General features: G+C 56.0%; 3 protein-coding genes and 1 long non-coding RNA gene across 7 annotated transcripts; 1 reads left to right on the top strand and 3 right to left on the bottom strand.

Moving 5' to 3' along the window:
• Nucleotides 1-695: 695 nt before the first annotated feature.
• Nucleotides 696-12,526, bottom strand: ETFB (electron transfer flavoprotein subunit beta). Of its 3 annotated transcripts, none has more exons than XM_022586194.3 (6): nt 12,404-12,526; nt 5,218-5,376; nt 4,907-5,065; nt 4,088-4,150; nt 1,978-2,136; nt 696-905 (listed from the first exon to the last, which is right to left on the bottom strand). In XM_022586194.3, exons 1-6 carry the CDS (start codon nt 12,458-12,460, stop codon nt 735-737), a joined length of 768 nt encoding a protein of 255 aa, XP_022441902.1. In that variant the 5' UTR covers nt 12,461-12,526; the 3' UTR covers nt 696-734. The 3 variants fall into 3 exon arrangements, with proteins under 3 accessions (XP_022441902.1, XP_089758328.1, XP_022441903.1); XM_089902202.1 differs by lacking the exon at nt 12,404-12,526 and adding an exon at nt 9,185-11,016; XM_022586195.3 differs by lacking the exon at nt 4,088-4,150.
• Nucleotides 11,335-16,400, top strand: LOC115802577 (uncharacterized). Of its 2 annotated transcripts, XR_016390853.1 has the most exons (3): nt 11,335-12,123; nt 13,256-13,374; nt 13,591-16,400. It is a non-coding gene; the product is annotated as an uncharacterized LOC115802577 (long non-coding RNA). The 2 variants fall into 2 exon arrangements; XR_016390854.1 differs by lacking the exon at nt 13,256-13,374.
• Nucleotides 12,540-14,942, bottom strand: CLDND2 (claudin domain containing 2). Its single transcript, XM_030761342.2, has 4 exons — nt 14,418-14,942; nt 13,930-14,067; nt 13,596-13,712; nt 12,540-13,339 (listed from the first exon to the last, which is right to left on the bottom strand). Exons 1-4 carry the CDS (start codon nt 14,671-14,673, stop codon nt 13,266-13,268), a joined length of 585 nt encoding a protein of 194 aa, XP_030617202.2. The 5' UTR covers nt 14,674-14,942; the 3' UTR covers nt 12,540-13,265.
• On the bottom strand, nt 16,147-17,667 carry NKG7 (natural killer cell granule protein 7). Its single transcript, XM_022586210.3, has 4 exons — nt 17,344-17,667; nt 17,121-17,267; nt 16,899-17,033; nt 16,147-16,795 (listed from the first exon to the last, which is right to left on the bottom strand). Exons 1-4 carry the CDS (start codon nt 17,498-17,500, stop codon nt 16,737-16,739), a joined length of 498 nt encoding a protein of 165 aa, XP_022441918.1. The 5' UTR covers nt 17,501-17,667; the 3' UTR covers nt 16,147-16,736.
• Between the last annotated feature and the right edge of the window lie 914 nt (nt 17,668-18,581).

The raw sequence follows: 18,581 nt of genomic DNA, 5'->3' as shown, positions 1-18,581 counted from the left end.
GGCAAGCTGTCCTCGCCAAGCCCTGCCCAAATTTCAGATTTACAAGCAAAATGATTTTTGGTTTAAGCCACCAAGTTGTGGAGAGGTCTGTCATGCCATGACAGACAACCAGAAAACGGGTATTATTACTAACTCCACCTGATGGAGGAAGAAACCCAAGCTCAGAGAATAGGAACCTGCCAAAGGTCCTCTCAGAGCCAGCGACTGGCCAGGCTAGGAGCTGAACCCAGGGCCTTGGGCTCTAGACCCCAGGCCCCAACCACTACACCAAGCTCTTACTATTTCGATCGCCCACATGAGGAAACTGAAGATCAGAGACAGGAAGTAACTCACTCAAGATCTCACAGCTGCTAAGTGTGAGGGTAAGGGTCTAAAATCACTATGTCTGGCTCCAGGCCCCCGCTCTTCATCCCCACACTAGGTTCTGACTGCCTGTTGCTTGTCTGTCTCCCCAGCCAGGACCAGACCTTCCGGCCTCATTCCCTCTTGCGTCCCAAGTCTCAACAAGGGCCTGGCACCATTGTCTGTGTCCCCTTCACCATGGCAGCTCCTCACAGGCAGGGGCCGGATGTGACTCCCCTGGCTCCGAGCGTCACCCAGCACAGGACCTGGCACACAGGAGACTTAAGTAAATGTTTGTTGAATGAATCAAAGAATGGGTTTCTGGGGAATGAGTTAACAAAGACAGACGCCGCAAGAGTCATGGTTTTATTGCCGGGTTTCAGGGAAAGGGCTCAAATGCGCCCAATCTCCTTCAGCTTGGCCACCAGGTCCTCTGTGGTCTCCACCTTGACACCGGCTGTGCGCTGGGGTGGGTCTTCCACGCTAATCACGGAGAGCTTGGAGGTCAGGTCCACGCCCAGGTCCCCAGCCTTGATCACTTCGATCTTCTTCTTCTTGGCTTTCTGCACATGGGAGGCTCACGGTTCACAGGGCTGCCCAAGCCCCTGCCCACACTCCTGCAGCCCCCTTCCATGGGTGCCACGTCTGCAGAACCACTCCCACTGGCTGAACACTTCTGGACCTGCCCACTGGCCAGGGCACACGTGACCTCTTACAGGGCCACACCTGGTGTGGACAATTCCTGCTGGCTGGGATGCCCTGGGGAGCCCTCCTATCGCGGGAGCCCACCTTTAGTCAACCGCCGTGGGAAGTCCTTCACTGGCTGGAACGGACTGGCAAAGTCATTCTTCTGGCAATAATAACTCAATAGACTTTTGGCCAAGATGACCAATTGTACTCTCCCTGTTGGCTGAGATGATGACTCACTGAACCCTCCCTATTGCCTAGGATGACACACTGAAACCTTCCTACTGGCTGAGACGACTCAATGAACCCTCCTTGTTGGATGGAATGACATACTGAACGCCCCCTGTCAGTTGAGATGACACACTGAACTCACCCTATTGGCTGAGATGACACATTAAACGCTATTGGCTGAGATGACACACTAAACCCTCCGTATTGCCTGAGATGATACATTGAACTCTTCCTATTGGCTGAGATGACCCAATGCACCCATTCTAGAGCCATGACGAACAGTGAACTCTTCCTGTTAGCCATGATGGCCTAAATGATGCCTTCCTGTTGGTAATGATTACCGGGGGAACCTTCCCTGACAAAACCAAGATGACTTAATGAATCCTCCTTATTTGGCTAAGAGTACACAGTGAACTTTTCCCATTGGTTGGAATGACACGGGAACCCTTCCTAGAGTCCAGTGAAGCCTTTCTATTGGCTGAGGTAACCAGCAAACCCTCCCCGTTCGCCAAAACAGCCACTGCCCCGCAACCTCGAACTCTCACTATTGGCAGAAATGATTCAGTGAACCCGCTCCGTTAGTGACCGGGTGACCCCTTCCTGTGGAGGAGACGTCCCTTGGGTCCTCTCTCCTCCCACCTGACCACCAGGGAGGCACTGGGCCTGCAGCACTCACCCGTCCCCAGGCCCCCAGTGGCCCATCTGCCAAGCACTCACCATGATGTTGGGCAACGTGGCGTAGCGGGGCTCGTTGAGCCGCAAGTCAGCGGTCACCACGGCAGGCAGCTTCAGGCGCAGGGTCTCCAGGCCCCCATCGATCTCCCGCTCCACTTTCACCTTGTCCCCTTCCATCGTCACCTGGGAGGCAAATGTGCCCTGGGGAGGGACAGCGTTGGGGGAGCACAGGTGAGGTTAACCCAGTGCAGGCACAGAGCAGGCCACTGCTGAGTGCATAGCACACGGACGGGCCAATGAATGAGAACAGAAGTGGGAGTCCCGCAAGGTGACCTACACACATCAAGCTTAAAAACAGGAGGAAGCCACAAGAAGGGAACTCAAAAATCCAGGGAAGGGTCTTTCCTGGGACCCAGGGTGTCGGTCCTAATGTCCTGAACCTGCCCGTTGGATCACCCTTCCTTAATGATAATGAACATGTATGGAGTTTGGGGCACTGTTCTAAGTGACTGTATTAAGTCATCAGATCCTCATAGGAACTCTATGAGGTAAGTGCTATTAACCCCATTTTACAGATGAGGAAAACTGAGGCAGAGAGGGGCTCAAAAATGTGTCCAGCCTGGTTCCAGGCTCCACGTCATGGACTCACTTCCCCACCTTTCTGTCCCCAAGAGCTCCCTTTGAGGTCCCTCTGCTGAGCCAACAACAGAGCCTTCTGTGTACCTTGATCCTCGAAACATCCTCTGGGGCCCCCTCAGCACCCATTCTCTGGCCCAAGGCTCCTCTGCCCTTCGGTCCTGAACCACCATTTCCTGACGTGACCTACACCCTCTGTCTAATCAACCTGTTCTTTCCGTTCACTTATTCACTGGACAAATCTTTCAGGTCTTAGTTGGAATGTCCCATGAGCCCGGCTCTGGGGATGTACCATGAACACAACCGACAAGGACCCAGCTTTTGGGGGCATTTATCCTGCAATGAAGACCACCGGTAACCAAGTAAATACACAGTGGCCACTGGCCACATGTGGCTTCTGAGCATGAGAAATGTGGTTAGTTCCATCGAGGGAGGGATGGAATTTTTCATTTTATTTCATTAATTTACATTTTAAAACCAATAAGCAAGATCCATTATCATGATTGTGGTGATGGTTTCATGGGTGCGTAACACGTGTCGAAGGTTACCTAACTGTACACATTACACGTGTGCAGTTTATCGTACAGGTCAGTTTTATCTCAATAAAGCTGTTAAAAAAAAAGGATACTTGATGCAGTTATTGGAAAACGTTTAAGTCTGTTTGGAACAAGTTGGATGCGTGAATCTACTTTTTCAACAATGAGTATTAGGAATCTAAGTATTTCTTATGGAAATTGAGGATGTGAATTGAGATGTGCTGTAAATATAAAATACACACTGGTTTTCGACGACCTCGTACCAAAAGCCAAAAGAATGTAAAATAACTCAATGTTTTTTTTTCATTTTTTCTTTTTCGGCCACACCACACGGCTTGTGGGATCTTAGTTCCCCAACCAGGATTGAACCTGGGCCCTTGGTAGTGAAAGCAGAGTCTTAACCACCGGACCGCCGGGGAATTCCCAGCTCAATGTTTTTTCTATTGATGACATGTTGAAATAATATTATCGATCGATTATGTGAAATAATATAGGATTAAAATGAATTTGGCCTTTTTTACTTTTTTAATGTAACTGTGAAAAGCTTTAAATGACCCATGTCGCTTGCATTTCTATTGGACTGGAATGGGAAATGTGGGGTTGGGGAGGGGGCGTGAGTACTTTCATAGACAGTGGGCAAGGCAGGCCTCTCCGAAGAGGTGATATCTGAGGAGAGACCTGGTGGGGAGTGAAAAGCCCTGAGGAGATCTGAGAGAACCCTGTTCCAGACTGAGGGAACAGTCAGTGCAAAGGCCCTGAGGCAGGGATGAGTGGTGTGGTTGAGGAGCAGCAGGCTGGGGAAGCGGCATGTGAAGGCCCAGACGTGGCCTGGCGTCCTGGCTGTGCGCCCCTCCTTCCTGCCCACTGGAGCAGCCATCCTGCTTTACACCTGCCTCCCTCCAGAAGGGCAAGGACAGGGGTGGCTGTGTTCTGAGCCCCCAGGCCTGGCCTTCAGCAGATGCTCCCCACTCCGGCCTCACCTGTGGCCAGTCCAGAAATCCGGCTGTCATCTGCCCTGTCTGGTTACAATCATCATCGATGGCCTGAGTGGGGAGAGAGAAGACTGTACACTGATGGAGCTTCTCACGCACCATTTGGGCCTTTCTCTAGAACGCAGGCTGGCAAATGTTTTCTCTAATGGGCCAGGTAGTAAATATCATAAGGTCTCTGTCACAGCCACTCAACTCTGCTGCTACAGTGCACGAGCAGCCGCAGACAGTAAGTGTCTATGTAAACAAACGCAGTAGCATTTCAATAAAACTTTATTTATAAAGTCAGTGGCCATGGACCACAGTTTGCTAACTCCTGGTCTAGAATGATCCCATGCCCTCACTTGGGCCCCGAGATAGGCAGTCACTCGTCCAGGAGTACATGAGGGCACCTGGCATCCCAGATGCCAAATCTTTGCCTGCTGTCTAAATAATCCAGAGGCCTCCCTCTAGCCAAACCCTATGCCAGTCACACTAGGGAACTAGATGAATGGCACCTGGGCCAATGAGAACGTTTTATATCCCTGACCCCAGTGATTGGTTCAGGGATGGGCACATGACTCCAGCTGGACCAATGAAGTGCCCGCTCTAGAAGCTTTGCTGGAGCCCTTGGGAAAGAGATTCTTATTTTCTCTTGGGTTTGTTAGGCTGGTGGGATGTGAGCCTGGAGATACACAGAGTGAAGCCGAGACAGAGGAGAGGGGTGTAGAGCACGTGGGACTGGACCAAGCTGTGCCTGAAGCTTGTTACATAACCTAATGAGCTTGCTTTTTGGCTTCAGCCAGTTTGAGTCACGATTCTGTCACCTACCTGCTTGCCCAGCAGCACCAGGTCCACCTTCTCCTTCTCTGCCAGCTTGGCCAGGACCCGGGCCACCTGCAGGGGACCCAGGCGATCCACCTCTGCAGCCGGCACCTCCACGTGGATGCCTCGGTCTGCACCCATGGCCAGAGCGGTGCGGATGGTCTCCTGCGGAGCAGAGAAGGGGTTTGACTTGGCTTCTAGCCCTAGGGGGACCAGTCTCCAGCCCTCCTCCCTCAGACCCAGGAGTCCAGGCCCCAGTCCCTCCTCCCTTAGACCTGGGACTTGGGGTCCCAGCCCCTCCCCAGGCCCCCGAGCACCTGGCACTGGGTAGGCCCGCAGCTGACGGCAATAACTTCCTTCACCAGCTTCTTCTCCTTGAGCCGTACGGCCTCCTCCACGGCGATCTCGCAGAAGGGGTTCATGGAGTGCTTCACACCATCCGTGACCACACCCGTCCCATCGGACTTCACCCGTATCTGCTCAGCCAGGAGGGGAGGTGGCAGGGTCAGGGGGAAGCGGGCGAGAAGGCGGGGGTCGGGAGGGGGGCGGTGGCTGAGACACCAAGCCTCGCGCAGGCTGGACGGGAACCACAGGGACCTGGAAAGGGGCAGGGCCTTGTCCAGGGTCCCACAGCTCCAGGGACAGAGAGGGTTAGAATTCACAGATGGGTGGAGGTCACCTTCTCACTCAGACATTCGCTGAGCGCCAGGGACGTCTGCCATGCTCGTCCTACTCTGTGGCTGCTCCTTGGGCCTGAAAGAGTGTTTCTCAAATTTTTCTTTACCATAACCCACTGCGAGGGGTACATGTTACAATATCCCCAAGTGTATTATAAATGCACAACACACATTTATACATTAACGTAAATACCAAGGCAATGTAAGGTTCGGTGATCGATTCTAACCCTTCCATTATACACCATACCCTGACATTTTCTGTTCTTTTTTTTAAAATGCCAGCCTGCCACATGGTTTTCCTGACCGACACATGGTTAAGATCGAGTCTGAAAAACACTAGCATTGAAAACCTCTCTCTGCCAAACAGGCTAAGGTCAAGGGCAAGCAAACCTCGTCTATTCCTTCCCTCACACGGTGAGTCTTCACTGAACACTGGCCCTGCGCTGGATTCCTAGGCACCACCGTGTGCAAGGCAGACAGGTCTGCTGGCCCGGGAGCTCCTGGTCTGGCACAGCGGGGCATGGCAGGAACAACTAACTACTGCTTCTGTTAGTTTCCCGAGGCTGCTGTGACGAATGACCACAAACTTGGTGGCTTACCGTCTCACAGTTCTGGAGGCCAGAAGGCCAAAATAGGTTTTGCTGTGAAATCAAGGTGTCGGCAAGGCTGCGGTCCCTCGGGAGGCTTAAGGGGAGAATCTATTCCTCGGCTTCTTCAACTTGGAGGGGCTGCCAGCATTCCTTGGCTTGGGGTGGCATCACTTCACCCTCAGCTCTGTGCTCCATCTCCGTGCAGCCTTCTCTGTGTGTGTGTGTGTGTGTGTGTGTGACGAAACTCGACTCCTCTCTTATAAGGACTCTTGAGATGGCATTTAGGGCCCACCTGGGGAATCGAGGAGAACCTCCCCATCTCAAGATACTTAACTCAGTCGGGACTTCCCTGGCGGTCCAGTGGTTAGGACTCCACGCTTCCACTGCCAGGGCCCTGGGTTTGGTCCCTGGTTGAGGAACTAAGATCCCACAACTCACATGGTGCAGCCAAAAAAAAAAAAAAAATCCTTAACTCAATCACATCTGCAAAGACTCTATCTCCAAAGAAGGTAACAGTCACAGGTTCCATGGATGAGGAACTTCATAGCCCAGGGGGGCCACTGTTCCCCCCACAATCCTCTTGGTAGCAAACAGGGATGACAGTATTGGCCACTGCAGGAGCATCTCCCAGGAGCCCTGTTCTAAGCAATCACATCCTAACTCATCAATCCTGGCAACAGCCCCGTGAAAGAGGAGCTGTCGCTGTCCCTGTGGGCAGACGAGGAAACTGACGCTCCGAATAGAAGTACCTGTCCCAAAATCACACGGCCAGTCAGCAGCGCTCTGCGCCCCAAGCACTCAAGTCCCCTCTGTACCACCTGACAATTCCTGAAGGGGGGTCCAGGAGCTGTGAGATAGCACGATCGGGGCCCGACCCAGTCTGATGTTGGAGGCTATCAGGGAAGGCTTCCCTGAAGCAGTGGCACTTGAGCTGAACCTGAAAGAGGAACTGGCATCGAGTAGGTGAAGTGTGAGGGAATGTGCTGGGGGTGTGGGAGGAGCATGTGCAAAAGCCCTGAGGTTTGAGGAGTCCCAGGAGGCTGGTGTGGCCAGGGGAACACAGTGTGCTGTCAGCGAAGCTGGCAGGGGCTGAACCGGGGTGACAGGCACAATAACAGATCCTCAGGATGCCCATATCCTAATCCCTGGAACCTGTGACTGTCACCTACATGGCAAAAGGGACTTTGCAAAAGTGATTTAAATTTAGGATTTGAGAGAGGGAGATTATCCTGGATTATCCAGGTGGGCCCAAAGTAATCACAAGGGTCCTTACAAGTGAAAGAGGGAGGTGAGAGAGCGTCAGGGTCCAAGAGAGCAAACGCTAGACTGCTGATCGAAAACATAAGAAGGGGCCACAAGCCAAGGGACGCAGGTGGCCTCCAGAAGCTGGAGAAGGCCAGGAAACGGATTCTCTTCTTGAGCCTCTGGAAGCCATGCAGCTCTGCTGACACCTTGATCTTAGCCCAGTAGACTCATTTCAGACTTCTGACCTCCAGAACTGTAAGAGAATAAATCTGTGTTGCTGTGAGCCACTAAGTTTATGGTAACTAGTTACAGCAGCAATAGGACACGAATTCAACTGCGCAGGGCCCAGCAGGCCATGCCGGGGAGCTGGGTCTTGATCCAAAGAACAACAAGGAAAGGTAAAGAGGTGAGTGGATCCAACTTAAGTTTGTACAAGGTCGTTCTGTATCTCGGTGTAGAAAACTGGAAAAATGGCAAGAGCGGAAGTGGGGAGACAGCTGGGCAGCTGTTGGTCACCGAAATAAGAGATGACAGTGGCTCGGACAATCCATCCACATGTGGAAGTGGATGGACTGGAGAGGTCTGTGGAGGTGAAACTGACAGGGTGCTGGGGGCAGGAGAGGGAAGAGTGTAGCAGGACTCTCGGGTTTCTGGTGGGTACATCAGTACAGCGGGGGAGGACGCTGAACTAGGCTCTAGCCTGAGAGAGAGACTGTCAGAGAAGCCTGGCTTGGGAGCCTGCCTAATCTGGCTCAGGACCTCACCTCTTTCTTCTCCTTGGCCGGAGCAGACCTGGGCTGACAGCAGGGGCTCTCTCCCTGTGACTATTTCCCTGCACCTGTTTCTCTGGGGCTGAAGGATGTGGTTGTTCCTCCCATCCACGGGACAGAACTGAGATGGGAATGTGGGATTCAGGCAGGGGTCCCCCAGTCTGGCTGCACCTCAGGGACCGGTAACATTAAAAGGAGGAAGAGAACGAGGAAAAGGACAACTCCCACTTTCTATCACTGTTACTTCATTTTGAAAAGGTCACCTTAGCACCAACAGTAAGGCTCAAACCCCAGAACTTAATAAATGCACTTTACAGAAAAACCCATGGAGCAAACACCATGCACTGAGTCCACGTTTTTTTTTTCACTAGAACCTGGGCTGGGCATGTCACCCAGGATTTCCCCAGAATTTCCCAGACACGCCCCTGGCTCCATCCCTCACCTCCTTCCCTGGTCATCTTCCTCAAACTGCATCCCTCCTAACTCTCCCCGCCCCCTTCCTCTGTTTCTTTCTGGAGCATGCCTGCCATATGACATATGCTGTACTGACTAGGGGTCTTCCCCCCAGCAGAACGTCAACTCCATGAGGACAGGGATTTATGGGTATTTTGGTCATGACCGTATCCCCAAGGTCTAGAGCGGTGCCTGGCATGTGGTGGATGCACTGGAAATATTTGTCGGATGAATGAATGAGAATTTGCTCACAAGAGTAATGCATTAAAACCTGCACCTGTCCATTCATCAAACACTTACTAAACAGCATGGAAACTAACAGGCCAAAGCCCTGTCTTCCATGAAAAAAAAATAAAATCCAAGATAGGAGTTTCCCCTTTATAAATAGGAAAGCAGCCCATCAGTATAAGGCCTCACTGGGAAGCCAGGGGGCCCAAGAGAGGGCCTCAAGCCTGCTCCGGCCCTGGCAGGACTCTCAGCCCCAGACTCCTGACCCCCAAGGAGGAAGGGTTGCGAGCTCTCCAGCACCAGGGGCCCGTGCCAGCTCACCTTCTCCGGGGAAGACCTTTGAAGCCTGAGTTGATTTCAAGCTTCGAAAACACTGTTTAGTTAAATTACGTAAGTCGGGAAACCATGGTTGGCCTGAAAAATCAGTGATGATCCTTTTTTTGTTGTTTTTTTTTTTTTAATAACGATGTTTTATAAATTGAGGGAGATGATTCAGTGAAGCTTCCAGGCTTTCTCTCTAAAGGTGTAACAAATTAACTCTCAACAGAAACAGTCAGAGGGGACTTCCCTGGTGGTCCGGTGGTTCCGACTCCGTGCTTCTACTGCTGGAGGATGGAGGAGCATGGCTTCAACCCCTGGCTGGCCGCGTGCCACACGGCGCTGCCAAAAGAAAAAACGAAAGAAGAAAGAAAGAGCCAGAAACAGGAGGCAGGCAACCTCCAAGGGCTTTATAGGTGTTCACTCATTTAGCCGTCCGGACAGCCCAGGAGGCGGGTTACTGCCACCGCCATCCTCATTTGCTAGATGGGGCAGCTCAGGCACAGAGAGGCCAAGAGGTGGCCATGGGAGGCCTCAAGGACAAGGTGACGTGTTTTGTTTTTTGCGGTACACGGGCCTCTCACTGTTGTGGCCCCTCCCGTTGCGGAGCACAGGCTCCGGACGCGCAGGCTCAGCGGCCATGGCTCACGGGCCCAGCCGCTCCGCGGCATGTGGGATCTTCCCGGACCGGGGCACGAACCCGTGTCCCCTGCATCGGCAGGCGGACTCTCAACCACTGCGCCACCAGGGAAGCCCGACAAGGTGACTACTGAGGAAAGTCTGGAAGGGAGTGAGGAAGCAATGCTGGGAACACAGAGTTGGGTCAGATCTTGCACACCACCACCACCCCCTCCCGAAAGGAGCGGCCAGTCTGGGGGCAGGGGGTGACAACTGGGCAAACAGAGGATCTCAATCCAGTGTGGGAAGGGCTGAGATGCAAGCCCAGGGGGCTGCAGGAGCGCCCAAGGACACATCAGGGTAGCCTGAGGGGATGGGGCGGGGGGCAGCTTCCTGGATGTGGCGATGCCAGATAATCCCTACACCCTATTACAATCAGTGGGATCAGAGTTAGGCAGGACAAAGGAGGGATGAGAAGCAGAGGGGGGAGGGGGGAGCTGGAAGGGCACCCAGGCAGAAGGCACAGCAGGGGCAAAAGCCCAAGGCAAGCAGCAGCCGGGTTTGTCAGGAAAGTATGAGCAGCTGGGAGGTACAAAGGGGTGATGGAGGGCCAGGGGGCCAGGGCTGGACCACGAAGGGGCTCGAGCATGTGGCGGAGGGGCTGGGACTTTGTCCTCAGGGTGCTGGGAGTGGCGGGATGAGCGGAGGGGCCATGGTCAGCCCTGGGGGCAGGAAGCCCCCCACACGCAGGCTGGGAGGGGATGGACTGGAGGGGAGAGACTGGGGAAACAGGAGGACACAGCAGTGAGGGTTCAGGTAGAAGAAGATGAAGAGGGAGCGGGGCAGAGAGATAGAGAGGGCATGGGGGACGGGGCTGAGAAACGACAGGCTGTGGGAGACGAGGGAAGGAGGGCTGCGGTGGCGCCTGGTTGGTGATTAGGTAGTTAGCAGCGTTTGAATCACTTGTTTCAGACACATCCAGGGAGATGCCCTGGGGCACCGTGGGAGGGGCAGGCCCTGCCAACACTGCGAAAAAGGACAGGAGCTCATGTCAGGACGAGTTCACACTTCCCCATTTGGCACAAACACCAGAAGCACCCACGGGCCAGGTCCTGGGCGGCGCAATGCTGGGACCCAGAGCTGAGTCAAATGTGAGCCCGTCTGGCGGGGGAGACAGATATGACCCCAGACATCTCAGGCCAGGGCCCAGGGCTGCGGCAGAGGGAGGCAATGGGAGCCCAAAGGGACAGTCAGAGTGGGAAGGAAACCAGAAGAATCGGGTCCCAGGACCCCAAGACGAGCCTGTCCCCCAAACAAGCAACACCCCTGCCACACACTGCCAGAGCTGTCATTAGGCCAAGTGGCTGTTGACTGAGAGCAGGACTTGGTTGCATTTTGACCTGACTGCGGCTAGAGCTGCCTAGCCGGGTGATTCGGCAGCCAACAGAACCTCCACAGGCGTGTCCTCACCTGTCCAACAGGATTAACAATATCTAAACAGGGGAATTCCCTGGCGGTCCAGTGGTTAAGACTCTGCACTTTCACTGCCGTGGCCAGGATTCAATCTCTAGTTGGGGAACTAAGATCCCACAAGGCACGCAGCATGACCGAAAAAAAAAAAAAAAATCTAGACGGTATTGAAAGGACTGAATAGGTTCATCTCCGTCAAGGACCCAGAACGCTGCCTAGTGCATAGTAAGGACCCCACTGAATGTGAGTTGTTAAGGATGCTTAAGTTTTCACGCTAGGGTCAGGCCTCCAGGCCCCGTACTGGGCAATGCTGGGGACACAGAGGTGGACTCCTAGTCTGATGGGCATTGCGGGGTGGGGACATACATGGATGGACAGTCACTGCCTTCAGTCTGGTTTAGGCCAACTACTGAGACAAAGTGGCTTGAGGGACTGTGTCTGATTTACCTCTGTCTGGACCATCTTCTGTCTGGAGACAAGTCAGGCCCTCAGAGACCTTGCCCTCCACCCCTCTCATGGAGGTGGTAAGCTATACCACCAACTTGTCAGACTGGTTTTCATCTCTAGCAAACACACTCCTCCCTTCCCAGCGTCTCCTCACTTGCCCTGGGGCTGTGATAGCTTCTGGGCTCCCACAGGACCTCCATGACAGCACTTTTTCTGTGCTGGACAGTCAACTGAGTGTGCGATGCAGCCGAGTGGGTGAAAGCCTGGATTGTGTGCAAAGCACTAGCTGGGATGAGGAGTCAGAGGGACCTGGATAGGAATCCCGGCTGTGCCCCTTCCCAGCTGAGTGACCCCTCTGCGCCTCAGTTTCTGCGTGTGTTAAACAGGAACCACGGCTCCTCCAGCAGGTAAGAAAAAGAGAAGGTAACTCGCCCTGCACACAATTCTCAAGAGAGTGAGTGGAAGGGGAACGGGGTCATGACCCAGAAGGGCTGGGTTTGAATGAAGAGGGATCGGGCGTCAGAACCTCTCGGTTCTTGACCCTTGCCCTCAGGTGTGACTTTGACGTTTGAGGGAAGAGCTGCAGAGGATCAGAGGTACCAGAAGACCCTCATACAGTGTGCGCTCTTGACCCCGGAAGTATACGGCCGCGGGGCTCAGGGAGGAGGGAGAGGGGGGCCCGGTCACCTTCACGGCGAAGTCGATGACCCTCTTGACAGCCACAAGCGCGCGCAGCTCCGCCATCTTCCCTCCGCGGCGACCCGCCTGGTCCGTCCTCACCCTCGGCCTCACGGTCCGGACGCCCCGCCCCCTGTCCTTCTCTGCGCCGGCGCTCCGCGCCACCAGCCAGTCAACCGCTGCGGTGCCCGCCTCCCCGCCCCGACAGAGGACCAATCAGGAGGCCTGAGGGGAGGGCGGTGCGGCAAGCGGATGCGGGCCAATGGGGAGAGGATCCTGGGGAGGGAGGCGGAACCCGGAGGGGAAGGGAAAAACTGCTTTGTGAAGGGGGCGTGGCCGAGAACTAGGGGAAAGGTCTTGCGGAGGAGGGAAGCGCTGCCAGGCAGGAGTTTCAACGAGTAGTCCTAAGCTTTTCCCAGTGCCCTAGGATTAGCCCTCTCCCCTAGTTCCCCACCTCTTACTCGCCTCTCCGAGTCGTGGTGCCTACGTGTCCGAGTCCCCCCATTCTCTCCATGCCCGTGTTCCTCATCCCCTCTATGATCGTGCCTCTACGTTCCCCCATATCCGTCCTCCCCCGTCCCTGTCTCCACTTTTCCTCCATGTCTGTGTCCCTACATCCTCTCCACGAGCCCTTGTCCCCTCCTGACCCCACTACCCCCTGTCCCTGTTCCCATCAAAACCCTTGTCCTGTCCATGACCGAATCTCCGTTCCTGTGTCCCCCCATGTCTCCACGTTCCCTATAGGTTCGTGTCCTTACTTCCTCCCTGAGCCTCCAGGTACCCCCGTGTCCGCGTCCTCAGGTCCCCCAGAAAGGCACGTGGAGCCGCGGCAATGGAAACAGTTCCTTTATTCTGCCCCAGGCAGCTGCGGTCATAAGCACACGGGGAATCCACTGATGGCATCCGTGCTCTGCATGATCATGTCCGCCAGCAGAAAGCAGAAGCCTGGCGGGAAGGGAACGGAGGGCGGGTGGAGGAGGGTGAGTCCTAGGGCGGATGGTCGGGAGGACCCCGGGGACTGGGGTTTGGGGCTCCAAGGGCGTTTCTGTCGGGTCCGCGGGAGCCCAGAGTGGAGTGTGTTCAGGAGTCCCTGGGAGGTCACTGTGGTGTTTCCTGGGAGGACAGCTGGGGAGTCTCTGCAGGGAGGGGGGGGGGTCCTCGGGACAGTCTCCTCTCCACCCTCTTCCGTTATCCAGGTTACCCGCGAGAACAGAGAAGGGTAAAGCCAGCCACCCCGAAAAACAGGACCAGGAGAAGACGTCGTTTTTCCCTGCATTCTTCACTGTGTAGCCTGTCATGGCGATCAGCAGCAGCAGGCCTGGGCCCCGCCCACCCGCCAGGTGAGGGTGGCCAGGGGGCTGCACCCAGCCTCACCCTGACCGCGCCCACCGCCTCAGACCACGCCCTTCTTGCCCGCCCTCCCGTCCCTGCTCTACCCCATCTCCCTGGCCCCGCCCCTGACCCTGCCTCTTTAGCTCCTCGCCCTCGGGGCCCCTACCTCCTCCAGCTACCAGGCCCACCCTATGCCGTCTCACCACAGAGGAAGAAGATGGCACTCGTGGTCCGGCCCCGCGAGTCGCCCTCCTGGCACAGAATCCGCAGCCCCATCACCAAGCCCACGATGCTGCAGCCCGCCGCCAGCACCATGCACGCCCCGGTCACCGCCAGCATGGCTGGGGAGAGCGGGCCGCATCAACCCCGCTGGCGCCGCTCCTGGCCACCACCCCCATCCGCCGGCTCCGAGCTGGGAGCAGAGTCAGGGTTTTGGATGGGGACTTGGAAGTTACATCGTGAGCGGCGGTTAATGTTGCAGCAGGGAGGCAGGTCCCCGAGTTGGGGTTCCTGGTGGCCTGGTCACGGAGGGACAGCTGGATCTTAGGCCGAAGTGGAAGGGCTGGGGGCGGGGGCACCGCAGGATGTGCCCGGCTGTAGTGTCAGGAGAGGGGGCCAGCTGTGGTCAGTGCTGGGGGGCTGTCTGTCCAGTAGGGGGGGAGGGTCTGACAGCTGGGCGGCGGGGCCTCACTCTGGCAGGAGATGTTGGAGCAGGTGCCCCCGCTGCACTCCTGCCACAGGCCACTGTGGCCCCCAGAGTAGCGGATCCAGTAGTTGGTGGCCATGGACAGAATGGTGAGGATGTTGGCCAAGAAGCCCAGCAAGGTGCCCCCACTTTGAAGGCTCCGCTTCACCCCCATGCCAGGGAGGCTGCTGCCGAGGACCATACATGCAGGATTGGCCAACGCTCCTCCCACCCCCAGGTCCCTGAGACCCCCCTCTTGCATGTCCCTCCATATCCCAGATGGCTACCCCTGCACCCCTGCCTGGTGCCCCTACTTCTGGGACCACCCCCCTCAGGCCCCTCCCAGACCCAAGACCACCTGCCCCCTCAGGCATCACTGCTTAGGAACCTCTGCCTTCCAGAGACCTCCATCCCCCAGTGGACGTGACTTTGGCCTGTCCCTTGCCTTCCCCACCACACACCCACCTAAATGACTCACCCACAGCTCCCAGGGCTTCTCAGACAGAGCCCAGAGGGTGGGGGAAGGGAGACTGGGTCTCTGTGAGGCAGCAGGAGTTCCAGAACCCCCTTCTCTAGTGGCCATTTAAAGAGATAACCACCCACCCACCCATACGCGCGCACACACACACACACACACACACACACACAGAAGCAGCTCTTCTGGCAAACTGACAGCTCAGAGTCAGGTGGCAAGTCTGGGGGACCCTGAGGGCCATGAGATGGTAGCCCGTGTCCTAGAAGCTGCTCTTCCCTTGACCCCATAAGCTCTCCTGGTCCCCAGCTCTCTGTGCCCTCCCAGGCCCCCATGCAGCCTCCTGCCCCTCCCTCCACTTCTCAAGGCCGGTTCTCCTGGAGAACTCCATTCTGCATCTTCTTGCCAGGTGAGCTCCAGTGACCACTGATGCTCTGAGAGCATCGCACACTGCATCTCCAGCCCAGGTCCTCACCTGCTTCTGACCATCTCCCAGACCCTGACACCCAACCACATCCCCATTCATCTCAGCATCTTCCACCAAACCAGGGAGGACACCATCACCCCATCCAGTTAGTTGGACCACACCCCTGGGCACTATCCTCGCCCTCTTCCTGCCCCTCACCCTACAAAGCCCTTGGATCCCTGAGTCCAGTTCCTCCCACCCCCTGAAACTTTCTGGCTCCTTTCCTCCTTTCCCTCTCATGCCCTGGCCCCAGTGCACCCTTGTCCTGTCTCATGTCCCACCTGTTGGATTGCCAAGCTCTTCTCTCCCCTTCAAGCCTCCCCCATGGGCCCCAGAAGGAGCTTTCTGGCACCCAGGCCAGACGCTGTCCCTCCCCTGCTCACACCCTTAGCTCTCCATCACCCTCAAGAGACAGTCAACTGCTGGGCTAGAGGTGCTGCCTCCTACCCACCTCTCCATCCTCATTTCCCCTCCCGCTCACCTTCTACAGTGGACCACAAAGCACTATTCTCCATCCCCTGAGAACTCCCAGCCTCTCCACGCCTTCACCTTAGGGTCCCTCTGCCTGCATTACCTTCCCTCGGCCCTGGAGAAGTTCCTAAACACCGTCTCCCCAGAAAGCTCACCTCCACACCACACCCCTCCTCCAGACACAGCCAGTCTTCCTGCCACACCTGCCCTGGGCTCTGCCTGCCCCCACCGGACTTGGAGCCCCTGGCGGGCAGGGCCTGATCTGACTCACCTCAGCATCCCCAGTGGGAGGCCCTGCAGAAAGGATGCACTCAGGAAAAGCCAGCTGAAAGAGTGAATTTGTTCTTTTTCTTTATTTTTTTTTTTTTTGGCTGCACCCCGCGGCTTGCGGGTTCTTAATTCCCTGACCAGGGATTGAACCCGTGTCCCCTGCAGTGGAAGCACGGATTCTTAACCTCTGGACCACCAGGGAAATCCCAAGAGTGAATTTATTAATGAAATGAGGAAGGCGCGCTAAGGGTGACAAAATCAGAAGGGGCAAAAGAAAAGAGCTAAAGGGAGAAAGACAAAGGGAAGAAAAGAGATAGAGGATGGAGAGACAAGGGCCCTGGGGCCATGCCCGAGCCCACACTGGTTCCCACTCTGGTGGGAGCATCTCTAGGGCAGGGCAGGTAGCAGGACTGACTCCTCTCTGGGTGCCCAGTGTCATCCGCCGTGGAGCTGCAGTGTCGTTGGCTTCTGTTGTGGTAGCATTAACCTCAGAATAACCAGATCCCAGCAAATTTTTGTTGAATGAATGAAGACACAAAGGAAAGAGCTTGCAGACGCTGGGAGTCAGGGCAAGAAGGAGAGCCAGCTGTTTTCATGGTTCCTGATGACACCTTCAGAGAATGGAGTGCCAAAGCCATCCTGTGGTTCACATGGCCTCATAGCCAGGCCGGTGGGCCCTGTATTGAGCTCCCAGACTCAGGCCACCTGGGTTGGCAGAGAGAAGTTAAACCCTTGCTCCCGCCCTGCTCCCTCAGAGCCCCCAGCTGGACCCCTATCCACCCCTGGAACTCCCCAGGGCAGCAGTCACCTGCACAGAGAAAGAGGACAGTTGAAACCCAGCCCAGGTAGAAGGACCAGGAGAAGAAGGAGTGGATCTGGGGGTGTCCAGGCTGCTTCCACCGCTCGATAGTGTAGACCACCATGGCCACTAGCAGGGAGAGGGCTGGGGACGGAGACAAGAAGGATGGCTCAGCCCCTCCGCGAAAACTCACCAGGTCCCAGCGCCCCAAGCACAGCCCGGAGTCCTTACCTGCGGCAAAGGCTATGAAGGTCGAGACAATGGGGCCGCGTCCAGGGGCAGACAGTGAAGGGATGCAGGACATGACCAGAAAGCTCACAGAGATCAGGCCCCACAGGACAGCCAGAATGCAGAAGCTCTGTGTCACGTGGATATAGCCTGCTCAGAGACGGGACCGCTAAGTGCCCGTCCCCTCAGGCCCTTCCCCACCCCAAGAGAGACCGCTCCCCCTTACCTTCTACTGAGCCCTCATCTCCCCTTGGCCAGAGGCCCGAGTGAGACAAGGAGATGGGCCCCTCGGCCACAAACCAGAAATTCGTGCTCAGAGCCACCAAGAGAGACAACAGGCCCAGGGAGCTAGTGAGCAGGGCCAGGGACCAGCAGGGCTCCATGGGGGCGAAGGCTGGGTTTCTGGGTCCTGGGTGATGAAAAGCCTGGTGATCCAGATTCCTGGGTCTCTGAGAAAGGAGGAAGCTCTGCCCCCTGGACTCCTGGGAGAGTCAAGCAGTTGGGGCAGTTGGGGGACCTGTGGTCCTTCAGATCAGACTAGTTTGGTCTCACCCAGTTCCTGGCAGTTGACTCTCGTCACACATCCTCTCTTCCCGGCTTGCATCGGCACCCGCCCCCCACCCCTTGAGGTTCTCCTCACAGTATATGGTGGGGGAAGGGCCCTGGAGATGTCACATTGTCAGTGGTTTGGGTGGGTAGAGTGTGTCTCTACAGAAGTTTCCATACCTCCTGCCCTCGGAGCCCTCCACACCAGAGGGGGCTTCCTGTAAGAGGTGAGAGAGAGGCTTGGGAGGCCCAGAGGTGGGGTGTGGTGAGTGAGGCCAGGGTGTGAGTTAAATGCGAGGGGGAGGTGTAGCCAGAGGGGACAGTTGGGGGATGCATCATTCTTTCCTGTGGGTTCTGCAACCTTCCGTTCTGGCAGACGGGGGCCCCAATTCTAGGGTCTCCATTAAAGGAGGGGGAAGGAGGCTAGGATGCTTGGGGCTGAAGGAGGAAGCTGCTAGGAAGCCTAGACTCCAGGTCCTGAGCGTGGGGACACAGACTCCCGGCTCCTTACTTAGAGCTTATGCCCAGGGCAGGTAAACAGCGATCGCAGTTTTGAAAGTTTGTGGAGGGAAGACATGCCCACATCCTCATCTCCTCATCTGACACATGAGTTCACAGTTGGTGCTGTTTCGAGCAAGGCTTTCCGTCTGGTGTGCTTCATCAACAGGACCTGGGTTTCTGTGGTCGGGGAGTGGGAGTCGGGGGTCAAGGATGTCAGTGCAGGACTTTCTGGCCCTCCCCTCACAGCAGCATCAGAGGTCCTGGGCCCCTCAAATAGAAGGTGAAGGTGCCACAGCCCATGTAGAAGGCCCAGACAAACTTGACCTCTACGAAGCAGGAATGACCTGGAGGAGGACTTCTGTCCCGCAGATGAACTGAGCTAACAGTCCCAGGGCAGCTGGTGAAGGGGAGAACCAG

This window comes from Delphinapterus leucas, chromosome 20, assembly GCF_059928025.1.
Source record: "Delphinapterus leucas isolate spDelLeu-1000000601 "Yukka" chromosome 20, BTC_Dleu_Yukka2, whole genome shotgun sequence".
Lineage (NCBI taxonomy): Eukaryota > Metazoa > Chordata > Mammalia > Artiodactyla > Monodontidae > Delphinapterus > Delphinapterus leucas.
This window is presented reverse-complemented; position numbering and strand designations above follow the sequence as displayed.